At 37.5% G+C, this 23,360-nt stretch overlaps 1 protein-coding gene across 2 annotated transcripts in view; it reads right to left on the minus strand.

Annotated features, from left to right (window-relative positions):
* PIEZO2 (piezo type mechanosensitive ion channel component 2) overlaps positions 1-23,360 on the minus strand; it is a 297,287-nt gene that overhangs the window by 100,660 nt on the left and 173,267 nt on the right. For both annotated transcript variants that reach the window (XM_027650978.1, XM_027650979.1), the window contains exons 6-8: positions 20,080-20,290; positions 17,247-17,460; positions 503-665 (exon numbers count right to left, since the gene is read on the minus strand). In XM_027650978.1, the coding sequence (XP_027506779.1) occupies positions 503-665; positions 17,247-17,460; positions 20,080-20,290 (588 nt within the window). The remainder of the gene's footprint in view (positions 1-502; positions 666-17,246; positions 17,461-20,079; positions 20,291-23,360) is intronic.

The raw sequence follows: 23,360 nt of genomic DNA on the forward strand, positions 1-23,360 counted from the left end.
TTAAGAAATTTTTTCGATATCTGTGACAAAATTGCAAATTTTTGTCTTGTCTTACAGCATCCTGGGCCAGAATGTATCCTACTTCAGCTCTGCTAGACAAGCCCCGGGTGTTTGCATTCCACTTGATAGCACTTAAACTAGAATCATAGGCTCAGAATCATTTAGGTTGGAAAAGACCTTCAAGATCATTGAGTCAACCGAGTCCAACCACTACTTCGTATCAATACCTGCTTTCCAAATCAGAGTAAGCATTAAGGCTCTGCCATTGCATTCCTCACATGTGTGCACGATGATTTTAAAACAAATATTCATGTCACCCTTGTTAGACTGGACTTTCGAAGACACTTTGCAAAAAGACCAAATTCAAAGTAACAGCTTGCAGTTGCTGTCTATTTTTCTTAACTTTCCTAAAGGTTTCTACCTCTGTTAGCAAGTATCTGCACTGGCCAGTCTCACAGTCATTAGTCATTAGTGCTAGAAGAGAGAATGAAGTTGTCCTTACAACGGGCTCTTGTAGCCAGAGACGAATAAGAGTTGCAAGGGTGTAGTACATCACCAGCAGTAAGATTGGATTAGCATGATGATACCAATGTAAGTCTTGATTTTTGATGATCATCCAAGTGCTTGAGCAGTTTGTCTGAGTAAGAGAAGTGACACCAAACAACCTGTGAATACAAAAAAACAAGCTAGCCAAGTTAGAGAACAAACATCAAATCTTATAATGTTGAAAAATATTTTTCAGCAATTTTTTGCTTCCTTATAATACCAATTGTTCTGTTCAAACAGATGTGTTTTCCGTCACATCTAAAATGCAGTGAATATTTTCATTCCACATATTTAGTCAAAAGAAATGTTTTTTTAAATCTGGTTTTCAACATAAAAAATAGGAGTATATTAATACTTCATGTACTATGTCCAATGAGAAAACTTACAAGGACCTGTGCCCTGCAGACCCAGACCTAGAGAAAAAGGGGAGAGAAAATGTGATTGCAAGTGCATTTGGCAAATCACAGCAATGACATTTCAGAGAGATTTAGTAAACTGACGTACAACACCATTCCATTCACCCTGCCAGGACATAGCTGTAAAGTACATCTCCTCAGCACACTGAACAGTCTACTGATTTTTTTATTTTAGAAAGCTAATACTATTAATAAATTTCTATCTAATTATGTCAATGCCAGTAAACATAAAGGATTCCACTGAATTCATAGCCGGTCTGAACAAAGATTGAAAATATTCTGAAAGGATCATCGAACAACTCAGAAAAAAAAGGAGAAAAATTAATTTGCAGCATTAGTATCAGTGATATCAAATATTTTACTATTTCTGGAAAAACTGGGATTACGCAATATTTCTGTCAAGTGAGAAACATATGTTGGAAAAAATCCACTTGAGAATAAAAGAAAAATCCTCAACATTTTCAAATTAATTCATGTCAGATGCCTTGTAGATGTGTTAGGTACTGAAATAAAACTAATAAGAAACATTAATTAGTTTGGTTCTTTCACTGTAAAATAGTTTGCAGAGTTCCAAAGTTAGAGTGTTAAGCTACCAGTAGCATGTGTCAATATTCACTATAAACAGTTTTGTCTATTGGTAAAAGCTTTTTCTTCCTCAATGTGTCCGAGTTTTCAATTTTTACAAAAATAAATCTGATTCTAAGACGCAATTATAGAGAACTACTTTTTTGTAGAACAATAAATACCAAACTATTGTTCCTCTGAAAGAGGAAATCAAATACATTCATAAAAAAGAAGCCAACAAACAAAGCACTCAAGTTTTTCTGCTGGGGGATTTAGAGTAAGTTCAAGAGGTTTAGTTCTTCCCTTATCTAGTAAGATACAATATGAAAAGCCAACTGAAGACAAAGAATAAATACGACATTCAACAGAGATGTGCTGCCTGAAATCTGCCTTTTGGATGGTGTGAAGTGTAAAGAATATAAAAAGGGAGATGTTACACCTGTTTGTTAACTGGAAGTTTGCTGCATGGGCATAATACCATCAACTCCCAGAACGAGAGCTCTATAGCATTTTATTGAACAATCTATCAGCACTCACTTCTCATTCTGATTGTCAACACAAGCCAAAGGCTATAAACTTTAAGGTTTCTCAGAGCTTTTGGGTGGGTCCAAGGTTGGGGAAAAAAATAAAAAATAAAAAAATCCTGCACACAAAGTAAATTGCTGTAACTTAAAGGAGCTGACAGAGCTGTGTTTGGAGTTGACCCAAACTCAGACTTCCATAGCATCCAAGCACATCCAGAGTTGATGTTATGGTATGGCTCCATCTGGCTGAAATTCATGCTGGATTGTATTCTGTTCATATTTCTATCAGCACAGAGGAACATCTTGTTTGTCTGCTTTTCTCTCTGCCAACTGACTTGTCATTTTTGCCAGCAATGATCAGGGTTGTTGAGTTCCCATTAGTTTCATCTTCTACCTTGATTTTACAACACAGCTCTCCATCTTTAGTTCTTTTTAAGCTTTTCTATGTAAGCACAGTACAATTCACCCTATTTCTGTTTCATAAACATCAGAATCAAAGTGAAATCCAATTCTTACTAAATTAAGAAGTTTTCCATTGACAGTTAGTGATGAGTATTTCCTACAGCAATGAGGGAAAATTCTTGAAGGTTCTTGGACTCTTCTGCCAAGCAGACATGACCTTCATATCACATATTCCATTCCTACAGTATGTTTTATAATATACTATAGCTATAAAGTCAGAACAACTTGTGCTTTACTTTTATCTCCATTGAAAAGAAAACATTCCATGTAATCCTAACAGTTAGGAAATTTTATTATGTTTCACTTAAATTCTCATTCTCTTAGTTTAATTTGCTGGCTTCAAATTATCCATACATTATACTACTGGACTTAATTCTGCTCCCTTCTGGTCCTGCATTCACCAAATATGCATAAGATAAACCACATCTTCTCCTTCTTAGTTGCCACTTGACCAGGAATATACTTCAATGTATTTCACTTCATTGTATTCAATGTATTTCTCTCTGTCCCATAAATCATGAATCTAGAGGAACTGCTTCTCATTTCTGATTTCTCTTTGGCTTTTGTGACTTGTTAGTCACAAAGGTACTTAACAAAACACTCCCTGTTTATCAGGTTCAAAATACACTCTTCATCCTGGGAATGCTCATTTTGTCTATTCTGGCCTCCAATAAGGCTACAACCTGCTGCTCACTCAATATTTATGCTTCATCATTATCTTCAATGAGAACGGCTGGTGCAGAACATTTTTTAGAGAAATGAAGTCGTCTTCTCTCCTTCAAAGCTTTTAAATACACAGAAATGGCTGCCATAAAATGTATAAGCAACATAAATTAGGGCATTATTCAGTTCTGCATGCTCCATTCCACAAAGGTGTCTTTACATTCAGCAGTGATCAAAATCAGCTGTATTTGTGTCCAACTCTGATCTTGATGTGACTTCATCTTAGCCAACATACTCCTAAGTGGGAGAAACCAAATACCGAACAAGACAAGTATATGTGTGCCTGGATACAGAAGATAAGTAAAACAAATTCTGAGACTTATTTATTAATGGAAATACTTTGCTTTCCAAAAGACTGCACATAACATCAAAAACAACTGGAAGTTTGCAAGACGAGAATTGATCGACATTTCTGTTTTTGCAAAGAAGGAAAAATTGGGTTTTTGAAAGTCCTTATTGGTATTCTGAAAAATGCATAGCAGAAATAATTTGGAAAAAATTTTAGAAATTATGACAGGCCAAGAGGAACTTGAATGTCTGACTGAGAAATGCTCAGAAATAACACCTTGAAAAGCAGTTCTTAAAGCTGGCAACTTTTTGCTCATTTACTATCCTATAAGCTTGTTTTTCCAGCAAAGCTTCCTATTGAATCTGTGAATCATCCTTCTAGCAGATGCACCTTTCATCTTTTGTGACCTTCTGACAAAGTTATAAGTTGTGACCATAAACAAAATCCCACTTTTTATATTAACCTAACATTAACAATTAACAATTTCAATTTCACTTACAAACAGAAAAACAAATTCCTTTTGTACCCACAGATATTTTATCTAAGGAGTTGCTCAAGTTGCTGGAATTTTACATTGCTAAAACTTTCATTGCATGCATTATTTAATTATTACATTAATATAGTATAAGAATTGGCATTAGTAATTATTCATGGTATTAAATATGAACAAAAATGGTTATGTAAACAAAAAAGATATATTTCATATAGTTATCAAATACAGTAATTACTGATCTTTTAGGTTTGTGAATTTTGCATGCAGTAAAAATTATCTGATTTTTTTTTTTAATAAACATATTTGTCAGTTCAGATCCTGCATGTTCTGATGTTTTAGGAGTTGATTTCAGATGAGGATTTGCCTCATAATTTCCAACGTCAGGAAAGGAAGTAATAATTCTGACTTCCTACACAATGTAGGACACACAATAATTTTTCTATTGAACAAAGAACTTTTGGTTGAATTACAATTTATAGTTTAGAAAAGCATCCAATCTTGATTTCAATTGATAGCAAATCTTCTACTGTTTTACTATTTTTTCTGCTGGATTTATCTTCAGTAACAGTTTTGTCTAGATGAGATTTCCAGTTGCTGCATCTTCCTACAACTCTGTGTACTACTTTACATACTACTTTTCACTACACAACAGAGAGATCATTTTCCCATATCTTCTCTGAGCTTGCATGAATATTGCCTTTTGAAGAAAATATTTGTATCAAATTACTTCAGGAGATGCATTTTGTGATTTAGTATTTACGATTACGGGAACTTTTTTCTGGTGCCAGTACCTGTTGCCTGATTATTCACAGTAATGGCATCAGAGCATTCTACTGTGCTGGGTTGGATTTGGGGAATCCATCTTTGTAGAACTTCTGGATTTACGTTGGATTTTATGTCTGAATTTATTGTGTCTGGATCTTTCATCTGGATATCTTCTCTTGCATATTTATTTCACCCTCCTCACATGGAAGGAGACAAGAGTGGTGCCTGAAAGTCTGGAGTAGAGAATGAAATATCAAGACTTACTGACATTTGAATAGGTGAGCCCTAAAACAGAGATGCTAAAAGTGACCAAACAAGAGAAGAAAAAGGAAGAAGAGATAGGTAAAGAAGAGGAAATTAGGGGAGAGGAGAGAGCAGAGAAAGAAAAAACATAGAGAAATTCAACAATAATAAATTCCCAGAAAATCAGCATATTTGGTGAGGGTGATGGCGGTTGTGGTAGAAATTCTATTTCTCTGGGGGAAAGTCGGCTGAAATACAGGGAAAAAAGGTAAAATTTCATGTTTCACAGGCCAAGCCATGAAGACTGAGATTCATGAGGAAGAGTACTTAAAATACTGAAAGGGCTATGTCCCAAACTCTAAGCACTGTTTGAAGAGTGAAACTTTTTTCAGACATTGACTTAAAGGAGGTCCACACTCTTGCCACATTTAAAAAAATTCTGTGGATAAGGGGGGAAGGATTAGAAGGAATTAAAAAAAAAATATATAGAAAATATCATTCCTGCACAGCCCTCCTAAAAGTCAGGAGTACACTGTTCATACACAAACCACCCTGTTGGATTTTCTATACCTGAATGGCAGAGCTACACAAAAGTTATGATCCATAAAATTATATCCATAATGTCTCTTCCAAAGGAATGCTGTGAGCCACCACACTCCCTTTCAGTACATCATTTGGCTACATGCCCAAAGAAACACATGCTGTTGGAAATTACTCAGCCAAGTCCCATGATACCTCCAGACCCATCCTTGCCTCCCAGAAGTTTGTTACTCCCTAGGTTACAGGCTGAGAATTCAGATCATACTGGAGCTGATGCTTCAGGGTATGCTGAACTGACACAAGGTTTTTACAGAAATAGCAGGACATAGGGAGGAGAGAGGTGGAAAAGTTGGTTGAAATGCATTAAGCACCCCAAAGAATAAGGGTTAAGATGAGGAGGAGGCATTTGGTTTCACATAGCTTTTTAGGGGGAAAAAAAGAATTAATGGAAAATGTCTTTCCAAATCACATTATTTATAAGATTCCACAGAGAAGGAGCTGATCCTTCATGCCTCCCCTTCAGCTCAGCAGGACAACTGTGTAGAGAGATACTGCAGACACAAACCTCAGTCCACAGTTGGACTAAAGTCATTAAATGTATCCATTCTGGAGAGATAAAAGCTTTAAAAAGCATTGCAAGTATTTTTAGCTCTTAAAAGCCTTAGACCTTGCTTTGGTTCAGACATGGATAATTCAGAACTGGCTAGGTGGAACTGTGCCATATTAACGATAATATAAAAGTTTGACTGTTTGGGTTAAGAAGTATTACGATAAATTTCAGCTTAACAAAATGTTTAAACATTTTTTGAATTATCTGTAAATGTAGACTAAGACTGGAATTATTTTCCTTCAACATGTTGCTATTTCAATGCTATAATACAGGCACATACATAGCGAATGTAGATCTTAGTAGGCAAGTAGATCATTCTAACTTTTGTTTTAATGTCATCATATTTCCATAGCTCTTTAGCAGACGTCCACATTCTTTTTTTCTGCTAAGTTTTGGTTTCCATAGCTTCCATTGGATCAAAGCTTTTCTGGCAAGAACAAAACCAGCCCTGGTTTATCTCCCACCCTCTTCTGAACATCAGTGACTTTTCCTTTATAGGAAAACTAATTTCAAATGCACATCTATTGCATGAGAAACCTCATGAAAAAGTGAGTAGTTTAAAACTTGTGTGATAATATCATCCATATAATGAGGATAGAAAGAAATAATGAGCCATTGATCAGGAAGCTGTGGAGGAGAAAAGATAGCTTTAAGGGCTGTGAATTACATAAAAGCTTGCAAAACCTGCAAATACAACACAAATCTTAATTCAAGGAGAAAAAAAACATATAAGCAGCCACAATAAAATCACTTTGCTTTTAAGTGAATGAACAACTTTAAAATAGGTGATAAATAGTATCTAGTCTATAAGATGGGGTTTTTTTTAAGTAACCAGATTAATGGAATTTTCTCTGAGACTATATGACTGGAAGCTGTTAAGGACTTCCATTAAAAATGATCAAACTTCAGACATTAAAATACTTCATATATCTGAAATAAAGCAGCTGCCCTGAGTAAAATTTAAGTCTGAACGTACAGATTTGTGAGCTCTATACCAAATTTCATCCAATAATTAAGCTTTGTACTGACTTTCTATTACAAAAGCTTTCATTGCCTTAGAAGCAATAATTCCCCACTGTTATCACTAATAGTAGATATGGGTCTGTTAATCTCTCATTTACTGAGACATAGCCCATCTTCAAATGAAGATTCCTTAAATGAAGAAGATTTATCCTATTAATGGGTTTCCTCTCTGGATTCTCAAATCTCTTCATTACCCATGCCACAGAATTTCTGGCATCAGCAATATTGATGTTGCTCCTTTCAGCACATCAGCAAGCTAGAAAAGCAGCATGTTGCTGTAGCCTTTGGAGACCTTTGCTGGGACTTCCAGAGGTGGTCATCTTATGCAGACACATGCTAAAGCAGTGACTCTGGTATCTTTTCATCCCAATCAGACAGCTGAGCATCTGGCACAGGAAGGACTACCAGATAGGACGGCAAGAAAAAGATTAAACGTGGATAAAGCTGCAGAAAAAATTGCTTTAGGGTTCCTGCCTGATACTTTAGCCAGAGTGACTACTTCAACATGATCCTTCCTCACTCGGACCAGCATTGCCACTGCTTTGACAGCAGAAGCCTTTACATGTTAGGTAGAGTTAGGCAAACAGTTGTTTGTTCTGTCACTAAAATAAAACTACTGTAATGCAACAGGGTTGTTTGGGGTTTTTTTTCACAAACCGTCTCAGCTACAGACGAGGGCAACCCAGAGAGCATGGAGGCTGCAGGAGCTGAGGCAGCACTGCTGGGATGAGAGGCTGAAGAGAGAAAAGTCACCTTAGCAGAGGAGACTGGTTGGCACCAGTGATTTGCCACCTCCTCCTCTTCCTCATGTACACACACCCTTCCTGTTACTGTACAGGGGGATGAAAAGCTCTGAACAGCACCACCCAAACTGTGTGAACAAAATTAAAAATTTTTCATGTTTAGTTGGAGTTTCTACTCAGAGATGAATGTAATGAGGAAACAGGTCCAGGCTTCTAAGGAGTCATGTGGAAAGCAGGACAGGGAAAAACAAAGGCATGTTCAGACACTTGCACGGGCACAAAGGCTTCCCCCTGTGAGAAGGTGAACTTGAACACCTCAGCACTAAGCACGAGGCACAGCTTTACCAAGGCACTGCTTAACAACATCTTTCTGCACCAATTAGTAACTGAAGGTATTGGCTTTTCAAAGTGACTTGGCAGAGCTGCTGAAAGGAAAGAAGCCAACAGTCTCACCTCAGAAAGTCTCTCACAGGCAGAGCAGGGAATAGTTTGCTCCCAAAACTCAATCAGGTAGTACAGCCCATGGACAGCCTTGTTCTTCTAATCTCAGGTGCTGGGAGAAGGACAGATGTCTTTAGGTCACTGAGAGTAAAACTTAGGCAGAAATCATTTAGGAAGAGCAGACCATGCTTAGGTAACCCGAGTGACTATCAGCATTTAGGAGGGTGGTGCTGACTAGAACGTGCAAGCGACCTGGTACAATAACCATGCAACTCCCTGCCAGCCTAAGAGATTTACTGTTACTCTTGTAATAATGTGCAGAAAAAAACAGAAATTGTTTTAAACTGTAGCTTCATACTCATTTTAACTTTGAGATAACTTGGTCTGTGATCTAGGACTCAGATTGCAGCCAAAAACTTTGGGCTTTATTCCAAGTTCTGGCTATCTCAGGGGGTTATGTGATTCATCTAACTTCTCTGTTAGGGAATTTTTCCACCTTTGAAAAAGAGGTGATGATACTTTTCAGTCACATTGGGACAGTCTGCTAGGTTTGGTGATGCATACAGAGGATAAAGAGATTTTCCACTTACTCAGCTGGCGATGAAACAGATTGAAAAGAAAAGCAAAAGTGATTGATACCTACATCAAGAGATAATGCAGTAGAAAGTGTGAGCAAAGAAAATATTCCTTTTTAGCACTGAATGCACTAAGGTAGAACACAAGTTATGATTCACATTTGGTTTTAAACATAAAAAAATACAATAGCAGGATATGGGAAAGAAGACAATGGGATAATGAACAATTAGGCTTGGGAAATGTGTGAAAATTGCCTAATTCCAAAACCAAAGAGGTACAGCAGCTGATTTTAAATTGGTTATAAACTGAACATGATTGGCTCAGTTTTTATCAGCAAGTTCCAAACTTCAGCTAAATGAACATAAATAAGAGATTAAGCACTTCCACTCTGAGTGTTTAGAGAAACTGAATTAGACTGCCGCTGCACAGACAAGGGCTATTTCCCCGGTGTGTGCTTGACCGAGGTTAGTCCAGACTGCCTTTCGTACTTTCAGGGAATGTGGGATGATTCATCTGTCAATGTTGATACACTGAGTTGAAAACACAAAGTGCTACATAAGTGCTAGAAGTTCATCAGCATGCTTTCTGTTCATGCCAGAATACGAAAATAAATGTCGAGCAGACCTTAGGAAAATGGTAAAGACCAAGCTTGTAATGCCAAGAGAAGTTTGGTGATTATAATCTATATTTCCTAATGCCATAGAACAACAGCAATACAAGGCTGGTAGGAGGAGAGGGCTTGATGTCTGTCTGTCCCTTTTCTGTCATTGTTTTCAGGTACTTGCTCAATGATCATAGCATGCAGATCTGTGTTCTTCAAATAATACAAAGAGAAAATTAAAGAATCACTTTTTCACAGTCATCCTCTGCATGCCCACACAGGACAGCCTGTGATGGACAGGGAGACTCAACTGTTGTGGGGATCAGGCACATACAGGCACATGGTGTGTATGGGGGAGTGGAGCGATCCATCTCTCCCTGACCATGAGCAAAACTTCTGTTAGCGTGTAGGCATGCTGATCACACAAGAATCAGCTCACTGGGAGCACTAAGGCTGCCCTCTCCCCACTAATGGAACCTGCTGTGGCCGGGGCCAGCCCCACCAGTCTGCCAGGGCACTCATCAGTTGGCAGGCTTGCCACTGTAGCAGAACACAGCTTGGAAACTGGTCTGTCCCATGTGCAGAAAAATATTGTTTTTAAAAGGTCTTAGCATGTGTCTCAGTTTGCATCCCTTTCAAGTCCATGGGAAGACAGAGGCATGTAAAGCACCAGTGGTGCAATTTCAGCAACACGAATAAAGTTGTTCCTGCTTCTTCCAAGGCTAAATTTGGCACCTGATGCAGGGTGGTGGTGGTGGTGAACGCTGAGAGCTACACTGTGGAGATGGAAGTGGTAAGGACTGCTTTCCAGACAAATGCTGCAGTTTACTTACTATTTCATCTGCTACTTTTTTCAGAGAGTTTCGAAGTTGCTTGGGTTACTGGTACAAACAAGAATTTGCTCATTTTATAGAACTGCAGTATGTAGCAAAAAGAGATAGTTATTCATAATCACGTAAAGACCATCAAGGGCTACAAATTCTTGCTGGTAAAGCTGCATAAGTTTACACCAATTTCTCTCTTGTCACCACTGGACTTCTACCAAAATCTGAGGTAACCATTTTAAATCAATATTGAGTACAACTCTGCTATAAAGTGAGCACAGCATGAACATTTATTACATGCCTGCTGATGAGTGAATCTCTGAGGAATCCCTCTAAATAAGTGTTGAAAGAGGTGAATTCATTTTGGATGACTCTTTGGATGCCCATGTGGCAGAACTAACTCGTAAATCGCACAACAGAGAGTATTTTTTCAATGCTTCCAACGCTTTCTTGCTACAACTGTTTGGGAACTCCACCACTGGTTCTCCTATCACATTTGGATAGGAATGCTATCAGAATGGTTAAAACTTTGAAACACAATAACAGTCAAAATCATATTAACCTTTTTCAGTCCTGAAAAAAAGCTCAATTTGCAATGAAATTATGAGCAGGATTCAGCAAATAGGGCTCTTTCTTTCTCAATCATCTTGGTCAGTTTCTAACATAAACCACACCAACTTGTTACAGTGAAGTAAGACACTAAAAGGGAACTATAGAATATGCAAGGTTTGTTAAGAACTAGTAGACCTTCCCCTTAGGAAGGAGAAACAATCAAAATGGAGAAGGTTAAAAGATTTACTGTGAAATTTCCAGCACTCCTTGAATCACCTAATCAACTGTTCTGTCATACTGTCATGAAATCTGGTAACTGCTCACCAACCATAGTTATAGGTGTCAATCTTTTTTGGACACTAGATATATATTGTTAGGTAGTTAATTAAAAAAAAAAAAGAAGACTTGCACAGACTCTGATGGTTAGTTGATAGCAAATGACCTGTTTATTGTCTAGTATACAAAGATTTCCTAGCATGATATTGAAAACCCACTTTGTATGGTGCACAAAATCCTGGAACAAAATATCTTTTGCAGAATCATACGATTAAGGAGAGAACTTAGAATCATGGAATAGCTCAGGTTGAAAGGGTGCTTAAAAGATCATCTTGTCCAACCTTTCGTGGGAAAGGAAGCCCAGACAAGCCCACCTGCCCTGGGCCACCTCATAGTTTAGAAAGAGATTATAAGAGCAAGGATGATTATTATCTTTTGTTGATGGGAGTCTGAACTTGCATTTCTAAGCTGTTTATAGAATCATCCACTTCCTTTGCAAAATAATTTTTTAAAAATATAATTAAGCTGAAGCTGAAGTTCTGAGAAAGCATATAGGCTAAATTAAGTAGAATTAAGTCTCCTAATACGGGGTACATTATAGAACTAATGTGAAACTCAGCTGCAAAATTTCTGTGAGAATACGGTCAATTAGCTAACACATCTTCCTCTGCAAGAGGGAAATAGTGGCTCTCCAGATTAATCTGGTCATTGTAATCAACACGCTGGCTAGTCTGGCATGGTTTGGAGCATGCTCTGCAGCTACAAAGTGTGGTTTTGTTGATAGACGATGATGGAAACAGAAGGAGGACAGTGTGGTGTCTTTACATGGCAATTATCCAAGTGTCTGGACTCTGCCCTGGCAGTGGGTGCTGCAGTACCATGGTGGTAAGTGGCTAAGAAAAAACCAGGCAGAAGGCATGAAAGATGCTGCAGTCAAAGAGCAGCTCAATATAGGATACATAAATGAACTTTAAATACTCCAACTTTTCAAACACTGGCTTATGACCAAGTTAAAAGGCAACCCCAAAAACCTCAGAATTTCATGTAAGGTTAATAATATTCTGCCCCTCAGAGTTGAGTCACCTTTGAGACAGGTGCCAAAGACAGGTGTCTGCAGCAAGGATTAACAATGGCTGCAGCTCAGGTGAAACACGTTGCCCAGCTCTTGGCTCCAGTGGAAAGCAGCAGGAGATCAGTGCCTCACCCTACAGAAGTAAGACACTTCCAAGAAGGTAATCAATCAACTACATCTTGATATTTTGGCAATATCTGCTCTCCTGATGGATTTCATTACTACCTTTAGCCCCTCATTTACTAAAAAAAATTACAGTTGGATGTCCCACCCTGATCTGACAACTCCAGGAATATTTTTCAGACTGTGCTTAAGCATTTATAAGCCTGGTTGAACAGAGTATTTGGGCTACAAAATATGAATCTATAACAAAGCTTTCATGGAAGTTGAAATGGAGGATTTTGGACTGGAGTCATCTCAGAGTAATCTGAAAACAAACTGAATATCATATATCTGTAGCAAATATCAATGCAACACTCTCTTCAAAAATAAAACAGTCATTTAAGCAAGCTTATTACTAGTTATTGTAAAATCTATTTGAAAAGTCTTGCTTAAAGAAATTTATAGACATCTTTCAGATGAAAATTTCTTCTTGAAAAAAAAACTTACATTAGACTTCCCAGCTCAGATTGCAATAAAGCAATCAGTTGTGTAATTAATTCCAAAGTCTCATTCACTTAAGAAGATGTGAAATAACATAGCACTGTGAAATGGATGACATTACCTGGACTCCTAGGTTTGCCTCACTTTGTAAGGGTGATGCCTTCCCATAGACGAAACCATTTGTATTTAAATTATTTTGAACATTACTTACCTGAAAACTACAAGCAATATAAGACAGACCTAAACTCTAAGAAAGCACATAGCTTTTAATTTATATTGGATTGCTGGATCTTTAAATGAATATGCTTATAAGCACAGTTTTGGACAGGAATAACTTTACTGACTCAGGATAAACCTCATACCACTGCATTGATCCTATTTCTTCATGTTGGCAAGGCCTTATCATTTCCCCAATTACATCCGTTTGCCAAAATAAACAATATCAGGAAGAAAGGAGGCAGCAATATAAAAAATGGCAAACATATTATTGTGTATTTTTTCAGGCTGTGACACTGTGTACACAATTTCTAAAGTAATTTTAGCTCATTGACTTGTTTTTAACTTAGGTGAAAAGAATTTTATGGCAGAAATATGATATTTTTGGAATTTTGCTTTAAGTGGATACTTCTTATTATTGTTTTCCCATCTTCATAATTAATCAGATTTGCAATATGGTAGCACACCAACGCAGAATACACCTATTATAAATTAAGTTAACTGAGTGTGGACATTTTAGTTGACAAGAGATCAGCTGGTAATTAAGCAGTGTTAATACATGCAACCAGGTAAATCCTACAAGCTCTGCTGCCAGCATGCCTACCCCCAGCACACCAGCTATACTTCAGACTTTTCAGTACCCTATATATTTCCAATCTTCAGAGTGCTCACTCGATGGCATTTCAATGTGTCTTTGTGTTTATACCACTTCTATCTGCATAGGACAGAATCAGAAAGCCACAGCAGGAGATCTGAAACTCTGTAGGATATCGATGCTTTCATGTTTATTTACTAATATTGCTGTTAGTATGGTATTTGTTACACTGTGGCAAACACTTAGGACTTTGTTATCACAATATCCTAAATTAGGGGGGAAGTACTTTGTTTGCACAATCCCATACCGTTTCAGGGCAAAATATGTAAATTCACCATATTTCAGTTTATTCCTCTGAAGAAAACTGCTTTCTTCTGGTGACACTGTTCACTCACTTCTTACAATCACAAGTGCTGAATTTTGAGTTGAAGTTGTTAAAAGGAAGAAGTAGCACAAGGATGATGCAAATCCTAGCTGAATTATACTGTTAACTTGAGAATTTTCCCTCTTGTTTGGGTATAGTTTAACTTCATTTAGTCTGAAATCAATCGATGCACTGACAAGCTGAATGCATTACTATTCAGAGAAAACACATTTTTTATTGATCAGAAACCACTTGTACATTTCTTGTCAACTTGAGAACTCAAACCCAGAAAGGAGCTTTATAAAACACCAGACTTACATTCTGCTAAGGGAAATAATATCCACCAGCAGTCCAACAGGAAGTTTTCACATCTGCCCTTGCAACTGATGAGAGCTTATTTTGGGGATCGAGCTTTCAAAATTTAAGAGAGAAATAAAAGTCCTTCTTTTGTATGGAATCATAGAATCATTTAGGATAGAAAAGACCTTTAAGTCCTCAAAGTCCAACCATTAAGCTATGATTAAATCACATTCCTAAGTGCCATGTTTACAGATCTTGTAAATATCTCCAGGGATGGTGATTCAACCACTTTCCTGAGCAGCCTCTTCCAATGTCTGATGACCGTTTTGGTGGAGAAATTTTTCCTAATATCCAATCTAAACTTACCCTGGTGCAACTTGAAGCCATTTCCTCTTGTCCCGCCACTCATTACTTGGGAGAAGAGACCAACACACACCTTACTACAACCTGCTTTCAGGTATTGTAGAGAGCGATAAGGTCTCCCCTCAGCCTTGTCTTCTTCAGGCTTCTCCCTGAGTCTTCTCCTCTTCAGAACAACTCTAGTTCTCTCAGCTACTCCTCATAAGGCCTGTGATCTAGACCCTTCACCAGCTTCACTGCCCTTCCCTGGACATGCTCCATCATGTCAATGTCCTTTTTGTAGCAAGACTTTGGGAAATCAAATTTCTCAGCATATTATTTACCCATGAAAGCCACCTACTAGTATTAATGGGAACTCTGCATATTTAGCACAGCTTCAAATCAAGATGGTACATAAAATAGCAATGTATCGATTTTCTTCTAGGATGAAAAATGCTAAAATATTTTTTCTGCACCATTCCAATATATATGTCTCTTGTTTTTCCTCCTCTAGCCACTTCTTATATATCAGTCCAACTCCAACCATTAAAAATCATTAGTGGCTTTTTCTCACACTAAGATTTGCGCTTCCCATTACTGAAAATACCTGTCTTGATGCTCTTCAAAGGCATCTCCCTGAAAGTAGATCGAAGCAAATCCACAACAGAAAGAACTATCAATAAAGAAACATGGAAGTCTGCACCTTCTGATGCCACTGGTGTTTTCTATATTCAAACATGATTTCTTATGTAATTTAGAATATCGGTCCCTCATATGATATCCTGTGTAAAAGGCAAAGTACTCAACAGTACCATTTCAAGAGAAAGTCTGCAATATTTTCTGCTTACAAAAAGCTCTGTACATAGTCAGAAGTCCAATACTGGGCCTTTTTTTAACCCAGACTCTGAAGGTCCTTTTCCATTCTACACTGAGGCAGGGGCAACTTCCTTGCAATCAGATTTTTTCATTTCAAAAATTAATGACTAAGTTAAAGTGGCATATTGTTACTCAATGAAAAGTTATCATATAATGAAAAGTCACACTATTTAAAAAAAATAAAATTACTAAATGCAGACAATAATCTTGAGACTAAATTAATTGAAACTTAAAGTAAATAAAAATATAGGAATTTAAAATAATAAGAAAAATACTAGAAAGGAAAAAGGGACTTCAGGAATGATGCATATGAAGAGAGTTCCACATATTCTAGCAAAATGGTATGAAGCACATATTTCCTTTCCTTGAGAAACTGTTATTGCTGTCTGGTGCTAAAAATTGTGAGTTGATATCCTCACAGACAAACAGTTGAGATTTTTAAAGCCATTTCCCCTTTTCTTTTCTTTATACAGGAGAAAGTAACATAAAGGGTTTAGACAAGTTGCGAGCATTTCAGTTCCTTGGCATTAGAAATCATCCATTCTCCTACACTGACCTCTAGGTGGCACAAAAGAACCTAAACTAAGCAAGTCTCTGATTTTTCAGGCGTTATGCCCTCCCAATCAGCCTCATCAAGTCACCAATTATGACATCACAAAGCACACATCTATAACCTGTACTAAATAAAATATCAAATAAGTACTAAAGTAACAGCTACCGCAACTAGACAGCTCTATTTTATGGCTTTTAATTGTGCATTGAGATATAAACCATTAATTGATTCTCCACAGCACATCTATTTTCCTTTCACCTTCAACTTATAGTACTTAAAAGGAACAATACGTTTACTAGAAACACAGTTAAGGTTTACATCTAGTTTAATGTAAGGATTACTACAACATTAAAAATACGTACAACCCCCCCAATTTTCCTGATCCAGCAGGAAAAAAAATAGTAATGAGAAAAATACATCCTTTACTTCATCTTTTTTTAGATTCTAGTGTGTGAAAAATAAAAGGGTCAGTGAAATCACAGAAAATCAATATTTACTGCAGCAGTACCTAGAAATGCTTCTCTTTAACTTAACTGATGTAGTTGTTGCTATGAAGATAAGACCAATATGTCCTGTGTGACCAGGGAGAATTTTTATATTAAGCCTAATATTATGCACAGCACATGAAGTACCCCAACAACCCTTATCCCTTAAGGCTAAGGGCTTGTATGCCCTTAAGCATACAAGAATGACACCACAAAAGCATAGTTAAGACACTATAACATTACACCTCAGAGCATTTATTTTCCTCTACCAAAAAAAAAAATAAAATATGCATGTGTACACTGCCCTTGTATCAATGCTGCCGTCTCTTTCCTTTATCTCCTCTCTTAGCCAAATCATTCACACTCAAATCTCAGGAACACTTAGACCAAAACCAAAATCACCTTCGCCTCCTAACCTGCTCCAGCTCTCTGTATGCCATTGCTCAGGCTGGACTTTCACCACTCTATCATTCAAAACCATTCCATCTGAAATGCTTTGCCTTCCCAGACTGAACGTGAAACTATGTGTAAAATTTGTCAAATCATTATGTGGAAGATCATTTGCACCAACATGTGATAACAGGGCACTCCATCGTGTTCCCACAATTAAACAGAAAAGGAATTTCTCTCACCTGGCATAGAAATCTTTTGGTGGAACAACCTCCTGAAAGAACTGTAGCTGGTACAGGTAAAGTCCAATCAAGTGTCCTGCACTGAATATAGCCATTAATACACACAGACAGCTGAATATCAGCGGATCAAATGCTTGGCAACAGGACCACCATGTGCACAGGCCCAAAAATACAAAGAAATACACAGCTGAGGTCAAAGATGGCACCATCATACCTGTAAAAATAAAAACATGGAGGGTTGGAAAACTGTGGGAAATTTCAGCATTTGTTACACCTTAAGTTTGAAATGAAGTGTATTAAAAAATTTAACCCAATTAGGTTTATGCTAATTATTACAGTTATGCTAATTATGCTAATTACCTCTAAAGACTGCTATTAACTTTGAGACTAGAAGAGTAGGACTTTTTTTTTGTTTTGTTCAATTCCCTCTTTTACCATATCTTAGAACACAACCACTCTCCAGGCTTTCCTCTCAGAATCTTCTCTATGTAAAAATGTTTCATAAAGCATGGAGAAAAACAGAAAGGTGGCTGCGAGGCCAGCCAGCACAGCCTGAGACCACAAGTGTATGAATTTTAAGTACAAGATACTAAAATGTCATGATGAATGAACAGTGCAAAGCCTTCTCGTACAAATCTTGAGGTATCTTAACTTGTTAAAACAAAAAAACCCCCTGATTCATATACTGAAAGTAAGAGATTTAGATAAAATCTACAGAATAATAAGTAAATGTTTGATTTTTTTTCACTGTTAACTCCTAGAAACTTGTTATTTACATATGACAAAGTCTCTGCTGTCTCACACATGTATGTTGTTTTTGCTCTTGCTTAGCTGAGTACTGCACTTGTGAAAATGTCTAACTGGTAAAGGAGACCTGATGCTCTGAGGGTAGCGCACAAAAGTAATTTAGGAAGCAGGAAAGACATACACGTCTAAGAGAAGCAACTATGAGAAAATGACAAGAGATTGCAGACAGCACAGCAGCCCAGTGGACTCTTAAAGAAATGGTAACAAAGCTAGCAGGGGGGCCTGCCTCAACTTATTTTTAAGCTTTTTACTAGTATGCATCTAGGAGCCCCCTTCCTCTGGACAGACTTGCAGGCTCCTCGTGCCTCATAGCTCCAGTGCACCTGCTGGCCCTGCAGCTGAGCCCAGCAACTGAGCCAGCTACTTCAGCAGCAGGAGGATTTGCCCCTTGCCAGGTGTTGGATTGACGTGTCTTTTGGGGGCAGTACTCCAAGGGTTGGTCCCTGGTTGAGCTGAGTCCAGGCACTGTGAGGACTCATATCTACAGTCATTTTCCTGAGCTCCACCATCACATCTTTCCCATCATACTTGAGACCAAGTCTTTAACCTATGGTGCTGTAAACGCAGCAATTTCTGCCTCAAGCCTGAAACTATTTCCTTCATTCTTTCTAAGAGACACTTTGTCTTTATTTAAACACTTTTGGAGAAGGAGAATCCACTATATCCTAAACCAAGTTTTTATTATGGTCAATTACTCTGGCTGTGAAAAATTCAAAATTTATTTCTGGTCTGAAATTGCCTAGGTTTACCACCTAAGTGTTGGCTCCTATTATCACTTCTACTGGATGAGGTATCTTAAAAAATGGTATCGCTTTGTCAGTACTTTCAGGCTGCAGTTAAATCACCCTTCATCTTTTTGGCATGGTAAGTAAGGAAGTATTTAATTTATAAGGCTCACGGTCTCTCTCTGGAAAACAGGCTTCTCAGACCTCAAGTCCTTTTTGTAACTCTACTCTGAACAACCTCCCAGTTCTTAGCTTGTATTGGAGCTCCATACGCGAGCTGCCCATCAACATTCAGAAGAAATTGTTCCCTGTCACTGCTGCATGATCCTTCTATTTCACCATCTGTGGATGATGTTCACCCATGCAGAGTGGCATCAAGTTTTCGGGTGTGTTTGGTTTTCCAGGTTTTTTTTAATCACATCTCTCTTCCCTCATGTCAGGTGTCATGGTGATCCACTTATTTTTTTCAGTTTTTAGATTTCTTTCTTTGCATTTGGCTATGTGTAAGACTGTTAGATAATCTTACCTTAAAGAAAGAGTCTGCCTTACTGAAAGGCCCTCACCTGACCAGTCCCTGTCATTCAGTATCAAATGTTTCTTGTACTCTTGTTTTATACTTCATATACTGGTATACTTATTCATTTAGTATACAGTTATACTTTATATGTAAACACTCCATTCAAACATGTGAGCCAGCACATGAAAGCTAATTTACAACTCCATGATCCAATTTTGAATTCAGTGATTACAATCTACAGTGATTTGTACACTTCCATTCTGGTTGTAGCTGACTATGTGGTACTAAGTCAAACGTGTTATAAAAATGTTGGCTATATCATATCAAAACAACTACTTTTACTGACTCCATTGAAAACCAACAGGAAGTCTGCTTATTAGTCTTTTTACACACTACATGGTCAACTGAATACTCTTTGCTAGTTTTTCTTAATGAATACAATTCCTTTTTATACTTGGAAGTGATGGAACCAAATTTATAAATTCACTTAAAAAAAAATACAACATACAGTCATTAATAATATGCCCCCATTCACCATTTGAATACAACAGCAACTATGAAAATCATAAACAGAATAATAGGGCCACACAGTATCAGTACAAAAAAATTAAGCAACTCAGCATATTCTGATACCTGCCAAAAATTCAATTTAAATAAAATCAGCAGCAATTTCTTTTCCCTTAAAAATTTCCATTGTTACTCCCACAGGTACCAAAGTGCTGAAACTCATTTGTTAAATGTATAATCTAATGGGCTCCTGAGGAAATTTTTCAAATGCACCAACCTGCTGAACCAAGTAAAATTGTAACAACAACTTTTCCAGTGGTGATTATCATGTTGCCAATAAACTCCCTCAGTCTGGATGCTAGGGAGGCAATTCTACGCAGCAGTTTTAATTTCATGGTTTCCTCAAATTCTACTTCTCCACAGTCTTCGTCATCCAGATCTTCTTCATACATCAAAGCGTCATCTGGCTCTAATTTTTCTCTTGCAGCCTAAAGCAGAAGGAAGGAAAGAAAAACAGAATGCAAAAAACAGAGAGAGGGAGACATAAAGGAATTTGAAATTAAAAGCCATGCAGATATTATTTAACAATGAAGTCTTCTTATAACCCTTGACTATCCCAAGCAGTGAGAGCTAAGAAAGATGCATTAAAGCCAGAGTTGTGCACTGATGGTTCCCACTTCAGATCTGCCTCAAAATAAAAGGATGTTAAGCATTGTCTCTGAGAAAGGCTGCAGTCCTCCCACATGTGCACAACAGTCTGCTTTTTCGTTTTTACATGAACTTTAGTTTGGTTAGTTCAGCATTCTTAGTAAGATAAGCATATTGTTATCCACTATCTTTTAAACGCCTCTTTGCCTCAATGGCTTCAGTTATAAGCTCCAGTAAGCACAAGTCCCTTCGTGGTTGATGTTGCCCAATAAATCTCAGTTTTCAAACCCTTTTGCATTAACCCTTTCTCAAACTTTAAATGCAAGACCCAGAATGGCACGAGTAGGAGTGATCTGGGACAGGGTAACAAGGCCTAAAATAAATGGACAGACAGCTCATTGCTGACTGAAGTTTGAGAAAGAAAAAATACACTAAGCAGAGAATTGGGGAGACAGTGAGAAATTGTGAGATTTACTGACAGTGAAAGAAAAGGTGAAAAAGTGAGTAAGAGAGAACTAGTGAAAGCTTGAGTGATCTACAACAATTTAGCAGAAAATAAGATCAGTGGCTTAGAAGCACACAACGGAAAAGAGAAAATAAGGAAACATGTAAAGGCCCGTCATACTTAAGCAGTTTGTTAGGATTTGGCAGTGGTTTTCACCATCAAGTCTCCATCGTATCTTGGAGACCAGAAGACATACACAGCTATTGAGTGATGTAGACTAAATCATCAACCCACAGCGAGAATCTGAAGGATTAGCAAGAGGCCCCCACAAAGACACAATTTATGGAAAAATTAGTCATTCACAGAGATGTAGGGGCATATTAAAAAAAAAGAAAAAAAGGTAATAGTTTTGAGCCAGGTTCTCATTTGGTGTAATACAGAATAGCTTCTTTGGCACTAATTTAAACTTGAATTAGCTAACGTTAGTTCTAGCCAAGCCGCATCTCTCTGCGTGAAAGTAAGAAAGACAGACTATTGGTATTTTTCATCAGAATAGCAGTTTTATATTTATTGGTGACCTTTGGCAGAAAAAATTCCACACTGACAGATAAGATTGCAGTAGGAACACATGAACTCTCAGCCAACTTAACCAAATTCTTCTGTACCATTACATTATGTGGATTCCCACAGGAACAAAATTCCCTATAGACTCTTTCATTTCACCTTTAAGCTTGTTGCCAGCTATCTTCTCTTACTTTAGAGCTTTCACATTGTTGTGAATGCCCAGGGAAGACAAAAAAAAAAGCCTGCTTATTCTCAAGAGTCTCTATTTTACAGACAATGAAACATGTATTAAATACAGCAGAGGGCTGATCTGGGAAATCTACCTTTCTCTTTGACTTATCACTGTTTCACTAGCTATACCCATTTTAAATGGAATACAGTAGAATTTTAATTGCTTTCTTATTGTCACCATTCACTTATACAGCTCTCAACATAGGAATTATTAGATCCTTATGCAAAACAATAGAGAGATGGCAGCCCAAACATGCAGTCCCCACATTTCGAGCCATGCAGCATGAAGAAGTTTTCTGTCCATTCATCACTGCTGCTCATATCTAAGCTCCTATCTAAAGGACAGGAAATATTAAATATTCAGAAACAATGCTGACAGGGGGCTGAGCAATACATTCTGCCCTCACTTTCACCTCTTCAGATGTTTCAGTGAGAAAGTTGAATAATAGGCAAAAGTTATGATCATTTCTGATTGTATTGTAATTACTAGATTAACCTGCTCCTCATCCAGTCCTTTTGGGCCCAATCCTGCTCCTCTTGGACTGGGTCTAATACTCTGTGCCTTGAGCTTAATGTGACCAGTGAACAGTGAAACCTTCAATAATCTTCAGATCCCAAACAAAGAGAATGAGTGAGACTGGTGGACATTTAAAGGTTATGAAACAGCATGCTTACTATACATGGGTCGAGGTGATGGAGACCCTTATTTCTTCAGCTAGTGCCTTCAGGTTGCTGAAGACAATATGCACTAAAACATAGACTTACTTAAAAATGTATAGGAATCATTTCAAAACAAATAAGTCATTTCATGGGAGGTTGTCAGGATTCACATCTCTTTGAGTACTGTGAATCTATGTTAAACACAAAGACATGATTCATATATTTATAGAGCTTAAGATTGCTGATATAACACTTAATTATACAGGAGCAGGAAATAAAAGTCTGAAGAGTCACAAAAGAAAACAATAAAATATTTTCCAAGCAGAAGCCAAAAATATTCTTGTGGGAAAATTAAATATTTTTAAGTATAAATTGGAGGAAAACACAAATTACCTTCAAATAGCAAAATTAAAAGGAGGACACAGAAGCAAGGAAACCACATAAAAACATCCCAGTGAAATGTGGGACTTGATATCCTTTTCTGTCTCTTACCCCCCTGCCTTCCAAACCTCAGGTGCCAAATCCCCAAATTCACATCCTGATCTCCTCAAAATTGGTCTTTGGATTTTCTATCCTAATTAGGACCATATTATTTTAACTTTACCAGGCTAATCACTCTTGCTTCATTGATCTGAAGAACCTTTAGGCTACATTTTGCCTTAAGAGTTCAGTATTAATAATCTGACACGTGTGACACAGCACGCCCAGGGAGAAGCACTAGGGAAGAGAGTATTTCACTGGGCCAGGATATAACTAAAGCTGAGAAGGAGATGATGGTGCAAACTTTCCATAGACTGAGGCTTTTATTCAAGCACAGCTAAAAGCTTGCAGGCTGATGAGTTACCGAACAGGTTAACTTTTTTGGTTTTCCATTTTTATTTATATATGAAAATATTAATTCCAAGTTCAAGAACGAAGTAAGAACATCACAACCATTCACAGGAAAAGCAGAAAAACCTAATTCTGGTGTTACTGAGGTCATCAGATGTAGGAAAGAAAACTTCATCATT

The sequence above is a fragment of the Corapipo altera genome, unplaced genomic scaffold, assembly GCF_003945725.1.
Source record: "Corapipo altera isolate COAL_440 unplaced genomic scaffold, ASM394572v1 24, whole genome shotgun sequence".
Classification (NCBI taxonomy): Eukaryota; Metazoa; Chordata; class Aves; order Passeriformes; family Pipridae; genus Corapipo; species Corapipo altera.